Source organism: Gobius niger (genome assembly GCF_951799975.1).
Source record: "Gobius niger genome assembly, chromosome: 6".
NCBI lineage: Eukaryota > Metazoa > Chordata > Actinopteri > Gobiiformes > Gobiidae > Gobius > Gobius niger.
The window spans coordinates 24595918-24614441 of record NC_136857.1 but is presented as its reverse complement, the minus strand read 5'-3'; the positions used below and the strand labels follow the sequence as shown (position 1 = coordinate 24614441).

The 18524-nt window shown below is 42.5% G+C and overlaps 2 protein-coding genes across 4 annotated transcripts; one reads left to right on the top strand and one right to left on the bottom strand.

The window, feature by feature from the left end:
- Nucleotides 1-445: 445 nt before the first annotated feature.
- Nucleotides 446-7792, top strand: ttc34 (tetratricopeptide repeat domain 34). 2 transcript variants are annotated; one of them, XM_079558962.1, is made up of 8 exons: nucleotides 446-789; nucleotides 1340-3008; nucleotides 3650-3872; nucleotides 4052-4244; nucleotides 5074-5240; nucleotides 5404-5677; nucleotides 6935-7149; nucleotides 7221-7792. In XM_079558962.1, the coding sequence occupies exons 2-8, from the start codon at nucleotides 1348-1350 to the stop codon at nucleotides 7761-7763; spliced, it is 3276 nt and encodes a 1091-aa protein (XP_079415088.1). In that variant the 5' UTR covers nucleotides 446-789; nucleotides 1340-1347; the 3' UTR covers nucleotides 7764-7792. The 2 variants fall into 2 exon arrangements, with proteins under 2 accessions (XP_079415088.1, XP_079415089.1); XM_079558963.1 differs by lacking the exons at nucleotides 446-789; nucleotides 1340-3008 and having other exon boundaries at nucleotides 3610-3872.
- A 1514-nt stretch (nucleotides 7793-9306) lies between these two features.
- Nucleotides 9307-17179, bottom strand: alas2 (aminolevulinate, delta-, synthase 2). Of its 2 annotated transcripts, none has more exons than XM_079558150.1 (10): nucleotides 17055-17093; nucleotides 14814-15175; nucleotides 14394-14489; nucleotides 13850-14072; nucleotides 13503-13687; nucleotides 13063-13242; nucleotides 12783-12947; nucleotides 11190-11458; nucleotides 10347-10509; nucleotides 9307-9738 (listed from the first exon to the last, which is right to left on the bottom strand). In XM_079558150.1, exons 2-10 carry the CDS (start codon nucleotides 15157-15159, stop codon nucleotides 9575-9577), a joined length of 1791 nt encoding a protein of 596 aa, XP_079414276.1. In that variant the 5' UTR covers nucleotides 15160-15175; nucleotides 17055-17093; the 3' UTR covers nucleotides 9307-9574. The 2 variants fall into 2 exon arrangements, with proteins under 2 accessions (XP_079414276.1, XP_079414275.1); XM_079558149.1 differs by having other exon boundaries at nucleotides 9308-9738; nucleotides 14814-15179; nucleotides 17055-17179.
- Between the last annotated feature and the right edge of the window lie 1345 nt (nucleotides 17180-18524).

Below are 18524 nucleotides of genomic sequence, written 5' to 3'. Positions count from 1 at the left end.
TGTCCATGCATACAGTCTGAAAAGGGGATGGAAGGAGCAACACTTATAGAATTCCAACCCCCCACACAGCACCACTCAACACAAAACAACATAATACGACAATACGACAATACAACGTTGAATTGCACATTTCTTTTCAGCCCAAAGAGCCCTCGCTGCTCTGTATGTATGGCTACTATCCACTCCTTTCTCCAAACATTGTTCTACAAAATATGCTTGCTCAAAACACACGCTGCTGTAGCCGATTACCCCATTTCAAATCTGGTTTCAGTATATTTTTGTTCCATCAAAAAACTTTATTTAATGTAGACTTTTGATTGTAATTGCACGTAGTTGGCTAATACTAACACATTTTTCTAGCCTGGCACAGTCTGTGCGCGTGCCTTTGTGCGTGTCCGGCGTTAGCCGTTGCCAGGAAACGGGGCCAGTGACCGTAGCACCTCGCGAGCTCATTCTGACGCACTGCGCGTAAAGGGATAACAGCAGCGCGCGGGGCTTCATTTCTCCAGCTTGTTTTTAGATCAAACTTGCTCACTACACTTAAACGCTTTCAACAAGTTTTCAGACCAGGATTTGTTGCAGGCTACAAGCGGGACACCTGTTGCCCTGGAGACGGTGAACCAAAGCTATTGAGTTTCAAGAAAGGGGCCCGGGCTGGATTGGATTAAAGCCTGTGTTCGCGCTGATAAAATGACGTGACATCGGCCGTGGCCGAGGACGCTTTTCACGCTTCAAACGTCACGGAGTTACTTATTTTAAATGGTGTAAAACAGGTCACGACCGCGGCAGGTAGGTGTGTAGGCCTAGTGAAAGGACATGGGGAGTGCGAGTGGGCAGCGTGTTTCCTGTAGCCTTTGTGAACGTGAATAAAAACATTTTCAACAAGCAGATTTGCTCAACGAAAATATAGGAATAATCAGATTCAAAATTAGAATAGCCGACTTTGTCTGTAAACCACAAAAAGTAAAAACTTGTAAGCCAAATAAGTTGTCCTCGGGAATGTGTCATCAAAACGGCAATGATTTCTTGGATTCTTGGCTCACTCCAAAATAAATTAATGGCGAGTTTAAAATTGTACTGGAGTTCTCTTTCACAGGACACATCAGCTGTTCCATGGCCTTTGACCTACTCTCAAATGTTATTTTAGCTCTTTGAACAATCTTTCCACAGGGATTTTTATAGTCTATATGAGTTGATATTGCTATAAATTGCCATAACTGCACAAAATAAAAAAAATAAACTTTAAATGGGATCATTCATAAGTGACATAAGGAAATGAAATCATATACTGAGAAAGTGTGTTTTTATGATTCATTGTATTTTCTTTGTCTCTTTGCAGTTGGGCCTATGTTGTTGACCATGACCTCTCCATCTCATCATGGCGGCCATTTTTTTAAGCTGTGTGAAGAAGCAGACCGTTTTTTAGGGGCTGGCGAGCTCGACAAAGCTTCATCTCTGTACATGTCTGCCTTCAGGTCTCACGCCGGACCCACTGTGACCCATATGAGAAAACTGCCCAATCTCGAAGCCATCGTATCAACTTTGGAAAGCTGGCTGGATGGCAACTGTGAACCCGAGGGACTGAATAAAGGTCTAGTCGCTGTCTTTCTGTCCACGCTTTGCCCAAATAACATCTCAGCGACTGTTTATAAAATGGAGTCCTTGCTTCTGAATGGCGGGCATGGTTGTGAAGAAATCTTTGCCCGTTGTACGTCCATTCTCGAAGGCAAGAGAAACCCGCCTCCAGAGAGTAAAACCACTTTGGCTTTGGAGCTAACACGGGCTTTAGCTTGCTTATTTTCCGACCGCCACTCCACCACGGGGCTAAAACTGTACCTCAGAGCATTTCACAAAGACAAAACTGATGCTGTGGAGTTAGTAAAAAGCAGACAGGGTCAACATCTGGCAAAAATAGTTGCCGCTTTTACAGACCAGATCGCTCAGACGCATCTTTCTTGGATGTCTGAAGGTAAGTTAATGGAAGAATATGAACGGCTAGACAATGAACTGGCGTTGTTAGCGCTTGAGTTTGCGTTAGCGCTATTGCCGGACAATTTGGAAGTACAAGAACTTAAAGCGCAACATTTATTCTTGAGTGGAAAATTTACTGAGTGCGTGGAAGCATACTCGACTATCTTGGATCAAAATGGCAATGACAATTCTTTCGAAGTGGAGAAAGTAAGCCGACTTTTGACTGCTCGGGCCGCTGCCTCCTTCTCCCTTGTGGGAAGAATCCAAGATGCATGTAACGATATTGGCGAAGCGTTCAAAATTCACCCTGCAACTGCAAGAAACTTTTTCCAACGTTTTTTCACAGACCACGGGACTGGGATGGCAGCTCGTAGTCACCTACAGCAACAAGCTGAGAGAGGCCTGTCCGAGTTTAAAGAACGTGTGCTTGTTAGACCGGACTTAAGATCCACAGAGGGCGTCGAGCTACTAGATCCTGTTTTAACAAATTTACGAACTTTGTGCCACTTAGAGCCAGACGGCGGAGGAAGAGAGCTCAGGGTACGCCTTGCTGATTGTCTTTTGCTCCGAGGGGAGCATAAGGAAGCATTGTCAATTTGTAGCCAACTTGCAAGCGGGCAAGGCCAACAGAGTTACCAAAACACAGTCCAAGTCTTAAGAGGATACGCTAGACTGCTTTCCGGCGACCATAAAGGAGCGTTGGAAGATTTTCAAGCGGTGATTGAGCACAACACGCCGCACCCGTCAAGTTGCGTGAGAGCTTTATGCGGAAGAGGGTTGCTGAGGATGACCGGAGGCCTGAATTATTTGACAGCCCTGGATTATATGACGGCCAGTAGGCTGCATCCTCAAGAGACTGCATTGTGCGTTCGGAGCCTAGTGCCTTGGAATTACAGAGGACTGCTGTTCACGGTGTTATTGGAGCAAGGGAGAGTAATGCTGGAGGCGACGGGGAAGGGGCGGTCGCCATCTTGTGTCAGTGAGAAGAAGCAAAGGGAGACCGAGGAGGATGGGAGTCAGGACAAGCACAGGTCAGGGTAAGTTTGAACTGGAGGATGTACTTCTCCACATCAATCCTAGAACGGGGACTCCAACCTTTTTTACATTGGAGAACTACTCATACTTCAAAAAGACTTTAAAATGCAACTGAGGTGGAGGTCATCCAGGAGGATTCATTGTCAAGATGGTAGAAAGTGTCTTGAGTTTAGTCACTGATTGTGTTCAGCATGTTCAGAACAAACAGGAAATGCATCTAAAATGGTTAGTTATCAAGTGTGTAGAAAAGTCGTTGGCGAGCTAGAAAGGCTTGGCGAGTTATTGCTTCCATGCTCCTGGTTGGAGATCCCTGTCCTAGAATATCCTTTTGCAAACAATTTCCTCAGATTATGCCTTCTTTTACTACCTTCATTAAGTTTCAACACTTGTACATCCAAGAAGCTTCCTCAAGGTTGAGCGTGGTGACCGCGGAGTGAAATGGGTCGTGAAAAAGACCATGGCCATGCAGTATATGTCCGGCCTTGAACAGACACAGCGGAAGAGCCCAGAGTCTTATTTGGTGAAATCACTGCAATATACATTTCCTGTAAATGTACATTGCAGTGATACACAGCCTTGAGGAAGCTGCTTCGATGAAACCTCAGCTTTAGATTGCATTTTAACAACTGTGTATGTATCCCAGTACCCCGGCAGGTGTGCAGTGCCTGGCCTCTCTCCTGTCCGAGCTGCAGCCTGGTTCAGACAGCGCTCAGATCCTCAGTGCAGACTCCCTGTACCAGCTCGGTCGAGTGGAAGAGGCCTACCGTCTGCTGCTGGCCATCGGCCCCAACTCTCCCAGAGCTCCAGTCCTGGCTCGACTGGCGCTGCTGCAGCTACACAGGGGCTTCCTCTATGACACGAACCAGGTCTGACACCCTCTGTATTCTAATGTTATACTTGCCTTGTCTTCCTTTCACTCCGGAATTTCCTGTTTTGGAATGTTGAACAATGGAGAAAAAAAAGTGTCACAGAGTTTTGAATCAGTGTAGTTTGTAACTTAAACTTCAATTAATTTACACAGAATTTCTCATAATTTCTCCTTTAGCTGCTGAAAAAGCTGATCCAGTGCGGTGACACGAGCTGCTTGCGCCCCCTGTTGGCCGTAGCCCACAAGAAAGACCGGTCCCAGCTCCAGAAACACTGTCACTTTGTGGCCAAACGAATCCTGGAGGCAGTGAGAGACAAAAGCAGCGTGAGGGAGGCAGTGGCTTATCTGTCCATCGGCATCATGGCTTCTGGTCAGTAGCATATTCAATTTTACTTCATTATCCTTTCCTTTCTTTTCTTTTAATTAATTGGTGATTTATGAAGCTAAATCCCGCTAACTTGTAACTGTTCCCTGTCGAGCAACGGATGGATAATCACTTACGACTTGTTATAACTTGCTTCAACGGAGGACACTTTACCATTTCATACATTTTTAGTCGTATTTTTCATTTACAATATAGTGAGGACAGGGAAAAGTTATGTACAGTGTTGTGGTAAGTTTAGTTAGAGTTAAGCTAGTAACCAAACCGGCGCCATTCGGCCTGGCTCCCTGCTGTGTGGTTAGACCGGTTCTTCTTCCCGTATCCCAGACAGACAATAGGCCAAGATGGGCCAACTCCTTCCCACAAAAGATCCAGATCCTGGGTCTGGTCAAGATCCTGGGCAGGGTCGTTTCGCACCTAGAAAGACAATAGGCCCACATGGCCCACTTCACATGACAATGGTCTCTTCTACCAGCCTGATTTCATTCCCATGCAAAGCGCTCCTTGACCGCTTGCATTTACATCTCCAAATGTATCACCATGTCTTTGTTTTGCTGTACCGCCTTTTGATGTACTTGTATATAAATCTGTTACGAAACCTTGCTCGGCAGATTTGCACACAGATCCGTCTGAGCGCACAATCTCCGCATGCGTAATAAATTCACATGTTGACTAGACAAACTTCTCTTAAGCTTTATTAAGTAAGAAAATCCACAACAACACACAGGAAGTCAGATGCAACACTCCATGACTGAATGAATGTTGTGCAAGTATGTATTTGCATCCTTGTGTTTTTGCCATCTCTGTAATTCCACAGGTGGAGATGGCTCTGAGTCGCTGCTGGAGAGAGCTCGGTGTTACGCCTTTTTGGGCCAAAGAAAGACAGCCATCTACGACTTCAGTGCCATTTTAAAAGACAGACCTAACAATGTACAAGCCCTGTGTGGGAGAGGCTTCACCTACCTCATGCTCAACCAACAAAAGGTACCAATTGACTTGAAAAGACTTCCCCTGGTTTGACATTTGTTTGTGATGTGAAGGCTTCCCTCTTCCTGTGTCAGTCATGTGTTAGTATATACACATTTGGACTTTTACTTTTAACTAGGATCAACTCTTCCGATCATCTCCCCCTCTCTTGTGTGTTCAGGAGTGCACTCAGGATGTGTTGGCCGCTCTGCAGATCAACCCTGACGTGGTGACCAAAGACCTGCTCTCTCTCAAAGACAAAGCCCGCATGCTGGTGTGTGACTGGCTGCATGAGTTCTGCATGGGTAAACTGGCACACACGCTGTCCTGTCACTGCGTCCCAGTGAAGGAGGAGCAACTCACAGAGGAGAGCGTGGTGTGTGGAGCTCTGCTGAAGTCCGAGAGCAGAGACCCGAGGTGGCACCTGCTTTACGTGGATTTACTGCTGGCTAAAGGTGGGACAACTCATGACTTGTGGGTTACACTTTATTTTGTCTACCCTTGATGATTGATTGTACCTCCTAAATTTAGTACAATGTTAAGTATAGATTGACCAATAACCAATAAGTAATAACTTGTACCTATTCATCATGAGACGACCCGCTTTACCAACTGCACCACTGTCACCCATAGGTCCACAATGGATTATTGTGTATCAGTACTTTGGAGGTACATAATGTAAGACAAAGGCCCAATCTCAATTCTCTTTTCTACCCCTACCCCTTCCCCTAGCCCTTGCCCTTTCCCTACGCCCTGAAACCAAGGGCTAAGGGCCTTAGTGTTAGGGCTTAAGGTTAATGTTGTATGTCTTATAACATTATGTACCTCCAAACTACAAATACATATTCCATTGCATATGTAACCCATAGGCAAGTTATTTCACACACGTTACATTGTTTCCCTGACTCGTGTTTAGTAGTACCTAATATGGAGGACCGCAACAGCCAAAATTATAAAATATATGCTGAAATTTAGGAATAAATTAATACATATTTTTACAATATGATTCATTTTAAAGGAATAGGCCACCGTTTTTAAATACTGAGATATTTTCTTCCCTTAGCTTAGACGAGTTCATTTGTACCTGTCTGGTCTTTGTGTGTGCTCTCAGTCACGTAAACTGAGCACATTTAAAAACGGTGGCCTGTCCCTTTAAGATAAAGAAAAGTTAATATTTTTGTAAAAAAATAAAAAAGAAAAGAAAAAAAGAAAGTTAAGATTTCTGTCTCAATATACACATTTGAAGAATGGAATGAGCTTGAGTCTGAAGCCTGATATGTGGCTATAACAACGTTTTTAGCTAACAAATTCAGAAATGAAGAACAATTTATTTCTGTATTTATTTATTGATTCATTAATAGTTTTTTCGCAGTTCTGGTCCTCCATATTAGCAAATAACCATAACCATTCTCATCAGAACTACTACAAATTCCCTAGGTATTAGATAAAGTAGAAGTGTTGGAAGCAGTTGATTCACCCACAGACCTGGAGCTTGGCCTCGTGTTCCAGTTCCAGGGCCTACATGCTGCCGTTGTTTTGGCATGACATTTAAGCAGTCAGTCTGTCAAAAGTTGAAACCCAGGCACTTCTGCACAAAGATGTGGAACATGGCCTTTGTTTTGATGGTCAAAAGTGTCGTATTCTTTGACCACTACAAACATTGCCTTGTTGTTTAAAAGAATACACTTCATGCATTTATTTCCGGTCTTTAGGTGACGTGAAGTCGGCCAGAGCTCACCTGGTGCAGGTATTTGGCCAGGAGCCCAGAGACGCTGTGGCTCAGGGGCGACTCGGGGTGATGGAGGCCCTGGAACAGAAATACTGCAGCGCTGCGCTCCGACTCGGTAAACTCACAGAGAAAGACTCACATGTGCTGGACACTCTGGTAGGACTCATGCCAGTCCGCCAGAGGAAACACACTGCACAGGTAAAGCAATGGACAGGTATATGTTGTACTGGAGTCACAGTGAAAGATATACACCTAATTTCTCTCCTCAGGCTGCCGCAGTAGAAGCCAGCAGAGTCTCCTCCTGCGGCCAATGGGACCAGGCCTTGTCCCTCCTCACTGTCTCTGTCCAAGCCGTAGGGCACCACAAACTGCTGTACCTCCGCCAGCGGGCCGCCTGCTTAGCACAGCTGGGCCTCCACGAGCGCGCCATCTCCGACCTGGACCGCGTCGTCCTCCGCCACAACAGCGGCCCCTGCAGCGAAGACGAGCTCAAAATCCAGTCCGAAGACCTGTGTAGACGCGGTCGGAGTTTGATGCTGAGCTCCAAAGAAGGTCCTGCGCTGGAGGATTTGACCAAAGCGTTAAGACTTCACCGGGACCAGGCAGTGGGGTGTATAGAGTCTTGTTTGGGGAGGATGAGAGCGGCGGAGTGCTTCCTGAAGGGGGCGCTGCAGCACTACGGGGAGCAGCAGTTGGACAAGGCGTGGACGCTGGTTGAATGTGGGTTAGTGGTGGATAGTGAGAACGCAGACTTACGGAGACTCAGGACGAGAGTAAAAAGAGAAGTGGCCGGCCCATGTAATGTGAATTAATGTTGTATTTGTGTAGAGTTACTGATCAAGCGAAGTGATTCTCAAATCTCATGTATTTTTGTGAATTAACACTGTGGTTAATTGTCTCCCTCTACTCGGGGAAATAAAATTGTTTTACAAATAAACCTTATTTACTGTTCGCTCATCAACTTTTTTCCCATTCCAGACTCCGTTTAATTGATCAAATGTATCCTTCATATACACTAGAGGTCGATATATCGGCCAGCTTATATATCGGACCGATATTTGGGGAGGTTTCAATATTGGCTAACGGCCGATGTAGCGCTGATAAAAGCAGATATTTCTGGGAGACAAAGTGATAGAGACTCCACATTTTTTGCATTGGAAAGACCCAAGTCAGGGTTTTATAAAGTCCTCCCACAAAGCTAGGCCTCAGGGGAACAGAGAAACGATGAACATTGGTTTGCCGCAAGTTTGTTAAAGCAATAGGCCACCGTTTTTACATACTGAGATATGTTCTTACCTTAGCTTTGACGAGTTCTTTAGGACCTGTCTGGTCTTCACCCGTGCCTTCAGTCACATAAACACAGCGCAGACGGCGTTAGCATTTAGCCTCTCCCTCTCTCCTCTATAGCTCCAAAACAGGTCAAGATAGAAGCTACCAAGCTCTTCCACGTTTTCCCTATTTAAATATGGTTACGTGAAGTGTTACACTACAAAGTATAATTACACAAAATTTAAAAATGTGGATTTTCTAAGCGGATAAAAGGGGGACTATATTGTAAGGCGTAATAATACCAGGAGTAATTTGAAATCCGCAAAGTAATCTTCACTTTACTGAGCAGTAATCTTCACTTTACTGTGCGGATGCCAAATTACTCCTGGTATTACTACGCCTTACAATATAGTTCCCCCTTTTATCCACTTACAAAATCCACATTGTTTAATTTTGTGTAATTATACTTTGTAGTGTAACACTTCACGTAACCATATCTAAATAGGGAAAACGTGGAAGAGCTTGGTAGCTTCTATCTCGACCTGTTTTGGAGCTATAGAGGAGAGGGGGAGAGGCTAAATGCTAACGCCGTCTGCGCTGTGTTTACGTGACTGAAGGCACGGGGGAAGATCAGACAGGTCCTAAAGAACTCGTCAAAGCTAAGGTAAGAACATATCTCAGTATGTAAAAACGGTGGCCTATTCCTTTAAATTCAAGCTTCACTAAACCTCCGTCAAACTGGACATGGTGCATGTCATTTTGAAGCACAGAACCTGGAGAATTCAATAGCAACTGTATTTTTGATCTCAACAGTATGCTAATGCTAATGGCAGCAGGCTAATGCTAACAGCAACTAATCAAAGCTGGGACAGAAACATTAAGTAATAGAATAAAATTGACCACTACTGGAGTGGCCAAGTGTTTATGTTTTTACAGGATTTATAGACCAGACATTTGGAAAAATAGGTTAAAAATATCGGCATCAGCTAATAGAAATCCACCAAAAAATCAGTATCGGCACTACAGTTGGCTCTAGTTTCTAACACAATGCTGAACATACCAGGTAACACAGCATGCGTATTCATTTTAACGTTCTACTTCTACTGATGTCCCAGTAGAAACGTGAACTTGAATGTAATAACCACACCCACTTCAAATTGGCAAGCCTTTATTGCTTCACTCTTAAATATTTGGGGAAAGTGCCTAGTGCAGGATTCGTCTTTACCATTAAAAGGCACATCTTATTTCACATGATTCAATTGTTTATAAATATGTTAACTCCAGACCACAAGTTTCAATATCAGAATAATATCCACATGCATAATATATCTTTAGCGGATATTAACTAGTATTTCTAAGCCAGCACAGTGATGTATTGAGGCTCCATGTTTCCGAAATAGGACTTTTCCCATTCGCTCATGAGGTCGAAGTGCAGCGGCCGGTTACAGAAGGTGCAGGACGCCAGGTTTGGGTTGTTCAGCAGGAGACCAGACTCCTCCCACACCTCCACAAGTTTATCTGGGAAGAGAAACACGTTTTTAAATGTATAACACACACAATGTGCCTGTTACTCTGGCAAACAAGTCGTCTACAGAAATGTTTTGCAGTAATACACTAATACTACCACCACTACTGCTAAAAAACATTGAATATGTGGAGTGACAAAGTGGCAAAAACGAGATGTAAAAATAAACACAGCAAAAAAAGAAGAGGGACAGTTTTAGCTTTCAAATGAGGCGTTACACTGGCCTGTAGGCAGCAAGGAGCTTTTAGATTTGGGTAAAGCCGAACTGGAGAAAATGCACTCCGTTAAAGTGGGGGTTAAGAGGTTCAGAGAGCTGTTTAAAGCTGAAAGTATGATACAGAAATCAAAAACACTCTGGTTACTGAAAACTAGTACATGAAAATACATTTCAATACCAGTCCTGACAAAATAACGTAATAAAACTTCCTGTTTAAGGCTCTAAATAATGTATATTGCAGCAAACTTGGTCCAGGTCCCAGTATTGTAAAGTACGCACTCCTAATTCGTCCAAGTGTAACTCACTACGGACAACTGTATCCTCTTTTGTGTGATAAGTTTGATTTATGAGCATAAAGGAGTAAAAAAACAAAAAGTGACTCACCCACAAAGTACTCCATCATGTCGGGGTGGTGGTGTGGAGAGGGGGCCAGCCTCAGCAGCTCCTCTCCTCGGGGAACAGTGGGGTAGTTTATGGCCTGGACGTAAATGTCATATTTCTCCAGAAGAGCGTCACAGACTTTGGTGTTCAGCTCTGCATTTCCAACCTACAACCGCAGAGAATGATTACAAAATGTCTTAAAGTTTACAGTGGTCTTTGGTTCATACCTCTCTGCTCATCGCCCAGTTATTAGACTGAAGTCTGATGTAAAATATGTTAAAACTATTTTTTATTCTCAAAAAATCTAAGCGCTTACAGTATATAGAGGTATTATCTTAATGTATGAAGGGAAAGAATGGAATTTAGCACAGACTTAAACTTTTACAAATGCTCAAAAACAGCAGAACTTTGATTAACCTCTTCAGAAACGCATTAACCAAATGCATTTTATCCAGTTCGGCTTCATACAAATCTACATGGTTCAATTGAGGCATTGAGTAACGCCTCAATTGAAAGTTAAACCAACCTGGAGAAAATGTGCTCAGTTCAGGTGGAGGTTATGAGGCTAAGAGCAATGGAACTGCGTCATTGTATAATATATTCATATGATCTAAAACTGCCATGGTCTCTATCCAGATTTTGGCCATGTGGTTGAAATCCTTGAAGCAAGAAGGAACCATATATTTACCATATTTGTTATAGTTGGATGACGTACTGTAAGTAAAATTAAATTTAAGTTATATATATTGCTTTATTGCTGGGTCTTTGAATATTGCCTTGTGTTATCAGAACTACCCCGCCCCCACACGTCTATGTTTTACTGCCTAGCTAAAGGAAACCAGTTACCCGTATGGGGATGATGTGGCTGGGGCAGTTGACCACAGGCAACCCCCGGTCCATCAGCAGCTGCCTCATGTGCTTCACATTTCTCTGGTGGGCCCGGCGTAAAGCCTGGCCCTCCGCACTCTTCAGCACACGCACGGACTCCAGCGCCCCCGCCAGGACCATGGGGGGCAGCGCGGTGGTGAAGATAAACCCTGCCGCGTAGGAGCGGACTGTGTCCACCAGGGCGGCGCTGCTGGCAATGTAACCGCCCACACAACCAAAGGCTTTACCTGAAACAGAAAATACAGTTCAGTATAGATGGTTTTGGGGCTGCAAGAAATACTAGAAGATAAATGACATGTGAGACGATGTTAACTGATGTACAACTATTACTTTCCACCTGCCCCCAGTAAAGACATAATCCATATTACAATGACGTAAATGCATTGCAGTAACACTGTGGTGTCTGAAACAGCTCTGTCTCTAAAAACACAGTTTAAATAGCCGCTTAATCTTTCTCTTTGAGTTGTGGGTTTCACATGATGACGCCATTATCTCTGCAGTCCCAGTCAGAGCAGCGCGGATAACAGGGTGTCCTCATCTGACCAGAGCTCTGGTCACGTCAGAGTCACAAGTGAAAGAAATACAGCAGAAAGTTACATTGGGAAGAGCAGAACTCTTTTAGCTCCTATTTAGGCAGACTTGTAACTTCATAATTCATGTACTAATGCACTGTATGAACAAACTGATGAGAAAACTCCAGAGGTGGAAAGTAATACTAGAAAGTGAAAGAAGGTCAAAAGAACACTTCTTCTTTTTACTCTACAACAAAAAAAATAGACACAGAAAACCTGGTTTGAAAACAACGGCACTATTATTCAGAATTAATAATGCAATAATGCCATCTAGAACTAACAGAAAAATAGTATGTGAAATATTACAGCAGTAACACAAAAAAATCTATAGTAAATAAATATTTTATTGAACACATTCTTTATATATATATATATATATACACATAATTATTATTATTATTATTATTATTATTATTATTATTATATTATATATAATTTAGTATATTTAAATGAACATGAAGCTTTTGCTTAACTTAGCGTTAAATGTCTGAGGAAGGGCGTAGGCCCGAAACGTTACATGTGGTGTAAGTAATAAATACTTTTTCTGGGAGCCACTTAGTTGTGCGGACTTTTCTCTTTTTCAGCTTTTGCTTAACTTACCATCTTTGTTCCTGTAAATGTAGGCTATATTCACTTTCTGAGTATTTATTCCACGAACTCAAATGGAAATGGTAAATTTGTAATATTTATATATAAATACACGTATCAGTATCAGCCATATAACGTCACATACACTCTATACCTGATACTCTATACATGCAATCGTATGCAATATGGGACGCAGCCAAGCCGCGCTGGATCAATCACCAATCACTGCCTGACTGATTGTTGTCACATGACTTGTTGTTCCTATAGCAACAAATCATTTGTTTTAGAAATGCTAGTGAGAGATTAGTTTAGCCACAACATCTTCACATTTCAGATTCAGTGCAGTGTAAATCTACATCGCAGGGTCTTTATTCCACAACACAACGCTCACCCAAAGTCCCAGACACAATGTCGATCTTGTGCATGACGTTGTCCCTCTCTCCGACTCCTGCTCCGTGGGCTCCGTACAGACCCACAGCGTGGACCTCATCAACAAACGTCAGAGCTCCGTATCTGTGCGCCACATCACACATCTCCTCCAGGGGGCAGATCGCACCTAAACAGGAGAGACGGGGGGGGTTATTCATAAGGGAATCACTCCTGCAACTACTTTGCGCCAACCTTTGACAGATAGAACCCCCCACAAAACTCTGACCCGGTCGTAACCTCACCGTCCATGGAGTGCACAGTCTCGAATGCCACTATCTTGGGCGTCTTGGGGTCGGACTTCTTCAGCAGCTCCTCCAGGTGTTGGCTGTCATTGTGTCTGAAGATGAACCTCTTGGCCCCGCTGTTCCTGATGCCCTGGATCATTGAGGCGTGGTTCCCCGCGTCAGAGTAGATCTCGCAGCCTGGAAGGGACAGTGAACGCACCGTGAGGACCACAGGAGGGAGGTCATAGGCAAAACTGACTAACTAACTAAAACCACTAGCTTTTTATCCACAACACAGCATAAAAGGCCACGAGAAAGGAGATGTAAAAATATATGGATGCAAAAGAGATTTGTCAATCGGGGGAAATTGGACAAATCTGATATGTTGTGCTAAAAACCTTGCTTCTATTTAGTCTGGATTTACTTTGAGCTTTGGTTCAGTGTCCTGTAGGTGATACCTGGAAGCATCTTAGCCAGCGTGAACAGTGTGGAGTCATTGGCCACGAAGCAGGAGCTGAACACGAGAGCGCCGCCCTTCTGGTGAAGCTGTGCCAGTTCTTTCTCCAGCGCAACGTGGTAGTTACTGGTCCCAGAGATGTTCCTGGTCCCACCGGCCCCCGCCCCGTGTCTGTCCAGGGCCGAACTGAAAAAAAGCAACTAGAATCAAATGGTATACACAGCAAATGAATCATGTTAGACCAGGGGTGAGCCACCACCAAAGGAAAATTGATGCTTGTACTTTACTTACAACGGTATCTGTCCAATATTTCGCAGAACAGAGACATCTTAAACAACAGATTCCTACCTGATGGCGTTGATGACCCTCGGGTGCCGGCTCATTCCCAGGTAGTCATTGCTGCACCAGACAGACACCTGCGCTCCCTCTCGCCCCGTCACAGAGTAGTCCTGAGCGAAGGGGAAGGAGTGAGCGCTGCGGTTCACCGTCTTAAACACTCGGTACGTGTGGTCCTGCATCTTCTCACCGATCTTCTCCACAAAGAAACGGTCGTAGTCGTAAGACGGGCCAACTATACAGACCGGGACACACAGTGAAAAGGATTTACTTATAGATGCATTTTCTTTTAGTGCACCAAAGGAGTGAGTTATGAACATGCTGCACTTAATCTCCAAACATTTACGATAAAATAGCAAAGTATAAGTAAAGTAAGAATCTTAAAATTATTATCTTGGCTACTAACTGTCCAATGTATTCTCTGCCTAAGTCCCATAATTAGAAACTGTTGTTTACAAACTGAACAAAAAAAGCAATTGTAGAGCAGTTATATTATATTTAGTTATAGTTATATTTTATTTCAACCACATTTTTAATATATATTACTCTATCGTACCCATATTTTCTTTGAGCAGGTCTGAGACCACGTCGGTCTGAGCCGGAGACGGTAAAACAGTTTCTTTAAGACTCTTCAACAGAGACTTCATTCTCCCTGTAAAAGAGTAGAGAAATGTCCTTCATGAGTAATAACAATGACTTCCACTGATCATTTCATTCAATTACTTCTACTAGCATGTTAGCTCCTTCACGAATACAAGGATACTGACTGCCGTTGCTTTTTCTTGGAAACTTTGTATGAAAGTATTGTTCGCCAAAAAGGAGGTGCCGGGTTATTTCCCCAGGAGATTTGGAAAATAGTACAGGTCTTTAGAGGAGCCAGAGAATGTATTCCCGGGGGGGCAGATTTGGTGTTTGAAGTTGCCTATTCCCTACACCTACGTACTACACACTACTCATCATTTATCTGCTCTCTCACCTTCCTGCACATCCTCTTGCACCTCCGGACTGGCCCGCACCATGCCGATCTGAGAGCTCACAAACGGACATCCTTTGGACACGGAGACCGCCACCTCAGTCGCGGTCTGAGCCATGGTCCTCCTCTGGTCTGAACCGGGGACCCTCTGGTTCAGGGTAAGGACTCTTCTCTGGGCTTGTCCGGACTTGGCGGGCTGCTTCTCCAGCGAGGCCAGGGCGCTCACGCTGATCTGCCTCGTGATGATGGGGCACTGGTCGGCCATAGACATGAGGGCGGCTCCGGTTCTCCTCAGAGCTGGCTGAGGGACTGTCTTCAGGAAGGGGCAGTGGTGGAGGAAGGCGGCCATTTTGGATCTGAGCTGTCTGACTCTGAAAGAAACACATATGGGTCAAATAACAGTTAATTTTTATTGAAAGTATCTTACCCCCTGCATTTCACAGACCCAGAGGAGGTTAAATTGGGTGGTCTTTGTTGGAGCATAATATTTTCTCCCTAAGCCTCTCCTGCTCTACTTTCTTCTCTCTACCTGTCTCTGTACCAACCTGCAGGTGCTCAGTCATTTATCCTTTTCTACATCTTTATGCAAGTTTCTAAAATAAATCACAACCTAAATCGGCAACAGTTTAAAAATATTTACCTAAGTATGGCACTTTCTGTTTGTCCAATAAGGAAGTGAAACAATAAACTTGTTTGCCATGCCAGTTAAATTGTAGAGCTGGTGGCACAAGCTCAAGCTGAACCGAAAGCTAAGGCTCATTTCTCTATAGGACTAAACCTTTCTGATCAAGCAGCTGATGAATGTTAAGAGAAACAGAAGTAAAATATGGGCATAAAATTGGTCAAATTGGTTACTTACTAACTTTACTTATTTGAAGAAAAACCTTAATAAATATAGATATCGATTTGAAAGGTTATGAAAGCATAACTGATATGTAAAAATAGAAAGTATTGAGTAGAAGAAAGAAAAGCAAAGAAGGTACAACCTTGAAAGCTGTAGTCCCACAAGGTCTGTACCCAAGCTGGGTTTGAAAGGATAGACAAATAGCAAATAAAAGTGTGGTTATTCAGCTATTTCAACACCCAAAAGTGAACTTCTAAATCAGTCATGCTGTACGTGAAAATGGTGGGAATGAAATATTTGGCAGTCTGTAAAAATTGTGTGATAAATTATGAAAGAATAAACAATGTCAGATAGGAAATGTCTTCCAGTAAAATACTAAGTAATAGTAAAAAAAAAAAAAGCTGTGAGTCCCTCCTGGTGGGTGCGGCCCCTGACTAAATATTATCATCACGTAGCAGGTCGCCTCTGTAGAAAAATGACGCAACTCCAATTCTGAGGGTGAATCCATCAAATATACATAAACTATAGGCCTACATCTCATTTCACTTTTTCATTCACCTGTACCAATACTTCACAGTCTAAATGGTCTTTCTTTCTGCTGCGAAAAGGTCACTACACATTTTATGCTTCGTAGCTGAAATCATATACGTCATTTTAACGTCTGGTGTTTTGTGATAAGGGACTTCTAAGGATTTGTGTGGGTTTCTGTTTTGAGATGTTATCAGATTTGTGGCTTTTAAACCACATAACTGGGTCAAAATGTGCATTTTTATCTATATATTATTATGGGCGAGATAAAACTGTCCTTGTGTTTTCATATTGGAGTTCAGAAAAAGACAAACCTAGAATTGAATAAATAAATGGATTTATCAGACTAAACCAGGTCTAAACGGAAACTGATCAGAATTAGAAACTCCTAGAACTTTCTGGTTCTTGATACATCCTCTCATATAATGATACTTTCTACGTCATTGTCATAGTGACTTGAACTTTACTGAACCTCCACACATTTTTGTTGAATAATAAAAACTGAACAAAAATGACCAGAAGGGACTAAAAAGAACAAGAGCCCAGGATTAAATTAGTGCTTTTTCAATTTAAGAGCCCACATAAACAAAATGTACCAATCCATGCAATATCAAAAAGAAAAAACAAAACAAAAGTCCTATGTCTATGACTGTGACTGTGTTGTGAAGTCTGACTGTACTGTATTAGAACTCAAAACAATATAAACTCTTGAAAATTACAAACCCTAAACAAACCCTTAACTACAAGGCCATAATTGTGGTCAGACCCCTCCAATGTCACAGCCACCTGTAATAGCACTCCCACATCTCGAAGCTGGTATAAATTCATAAAGTCAAAACAAATAAATGTATTAAAACATGAACGGGCCTCACCTGTTGACCTGCACTGAGGACGAACGCCTGGACAGCTGATGGTTTGGAAGGTTAAGAGAGGAGCAGGGGAGGAGAGTTTATCAAATGTGCACATGATGTAATTAGTCCCCTCCCTCATGTTCACAGGGCCTGCCAAGAAATGACACAAAAAACACACCCGAGTTACATTTGCCAAATACATATTTATTCATTTACTATTACTTATTCATATTATTTTGGTTTCTCCTCCTGTCCTCATTGAGGTTGCCACAGAGATCAAGACATTGGGATTTGGCAGTTTCCTGTCGTAACCAGTCATAAACTGTGTCTGGAGGAGGCAGTGAAGTGGAGTGAAGTGTTTTGCTGAGGCGCACAACAGCAGAACACTAGACCTATATGTCAAGTGCCTTTAGGTAACTCAAATCAGCTGAGGTAAAATTAAATGACAAAGCCTTTAACATTAGAGGCCTTTTAAATAATAACAGGAAATGAACACAAACAGCATATAGGCCAGAAACATTTAAGATGAAAAAATGCAGTGAGCTTGGTTTTGATATTACTTGTCGTTTGAACAGGTCGCAACTTTGCCTCAGCTGTTGATTTGATAAACGTCATAGGGACCATGTACAGGGCATAGAAATATATACAGGGCAATAAATCAAAAAAGTATGAAAAGATGCTGCTGTTACACAAGCTTTGAACAATCAATGTTTGGGGAGGTGTGTGAATGCGACAATGTGTTTGTATTTGCATTGTAAATGTGCAGCCATTTTTTTTATAATAAAGTAGGATTTTTTTTTAGGTTAGTGCTAGATCGTATGCTCCGGAGGGACGGTCTGCTGTGAGTTTGTATAGATCTATGAGATGGTTTGTCTAAAAATACAAGTAATCCTAATCCTTAAAGTTAACCCCTTAACTCCCACCTGAACCGAGCACATTTTCTCCAGTTTGGCTTTACCCCAGTCCAAAAGCTTCTGGAAAAAAGCTGTGAAAATAGCAATAAAACAATGATGGAAATGTGACAAAAAAGTGACGAAAAATTTATGAAAAAGTGGCAAAAATGTCACAAGAAATTGACAAAAAATTGACGAAAAAATGACAAAAATGTGACAAAAATTTGATTAAAAATTGACAAATTTTTGACTAATTTTTGTAATTTACAAAAATGTGACAATTTTATTTTTTTAAATTGATAAAAAATTGTCAAAAATGTGACAAAAATTTGATTAAAAATGGACGAAAAAATGACGATAAAATGACAAAAATTTGATAAAAAATGACAAAAAAATGACAAAAATGCAACAAAAAAGTGAAAAAATTTGACGAAAAAATGACAAAAATGTGATTAAAAATTACAAAAAAGTTACAAAAATGAGTTGAACACCCAACAAAAAAATGTTGGAAAAAAAAATCTGATGACGTGAGGAAAAAGATCCTCTCGGTTCAGGCGGGAGGTAAGAAGTTAACCATTTCCCTGGCCCTAACCTCAAT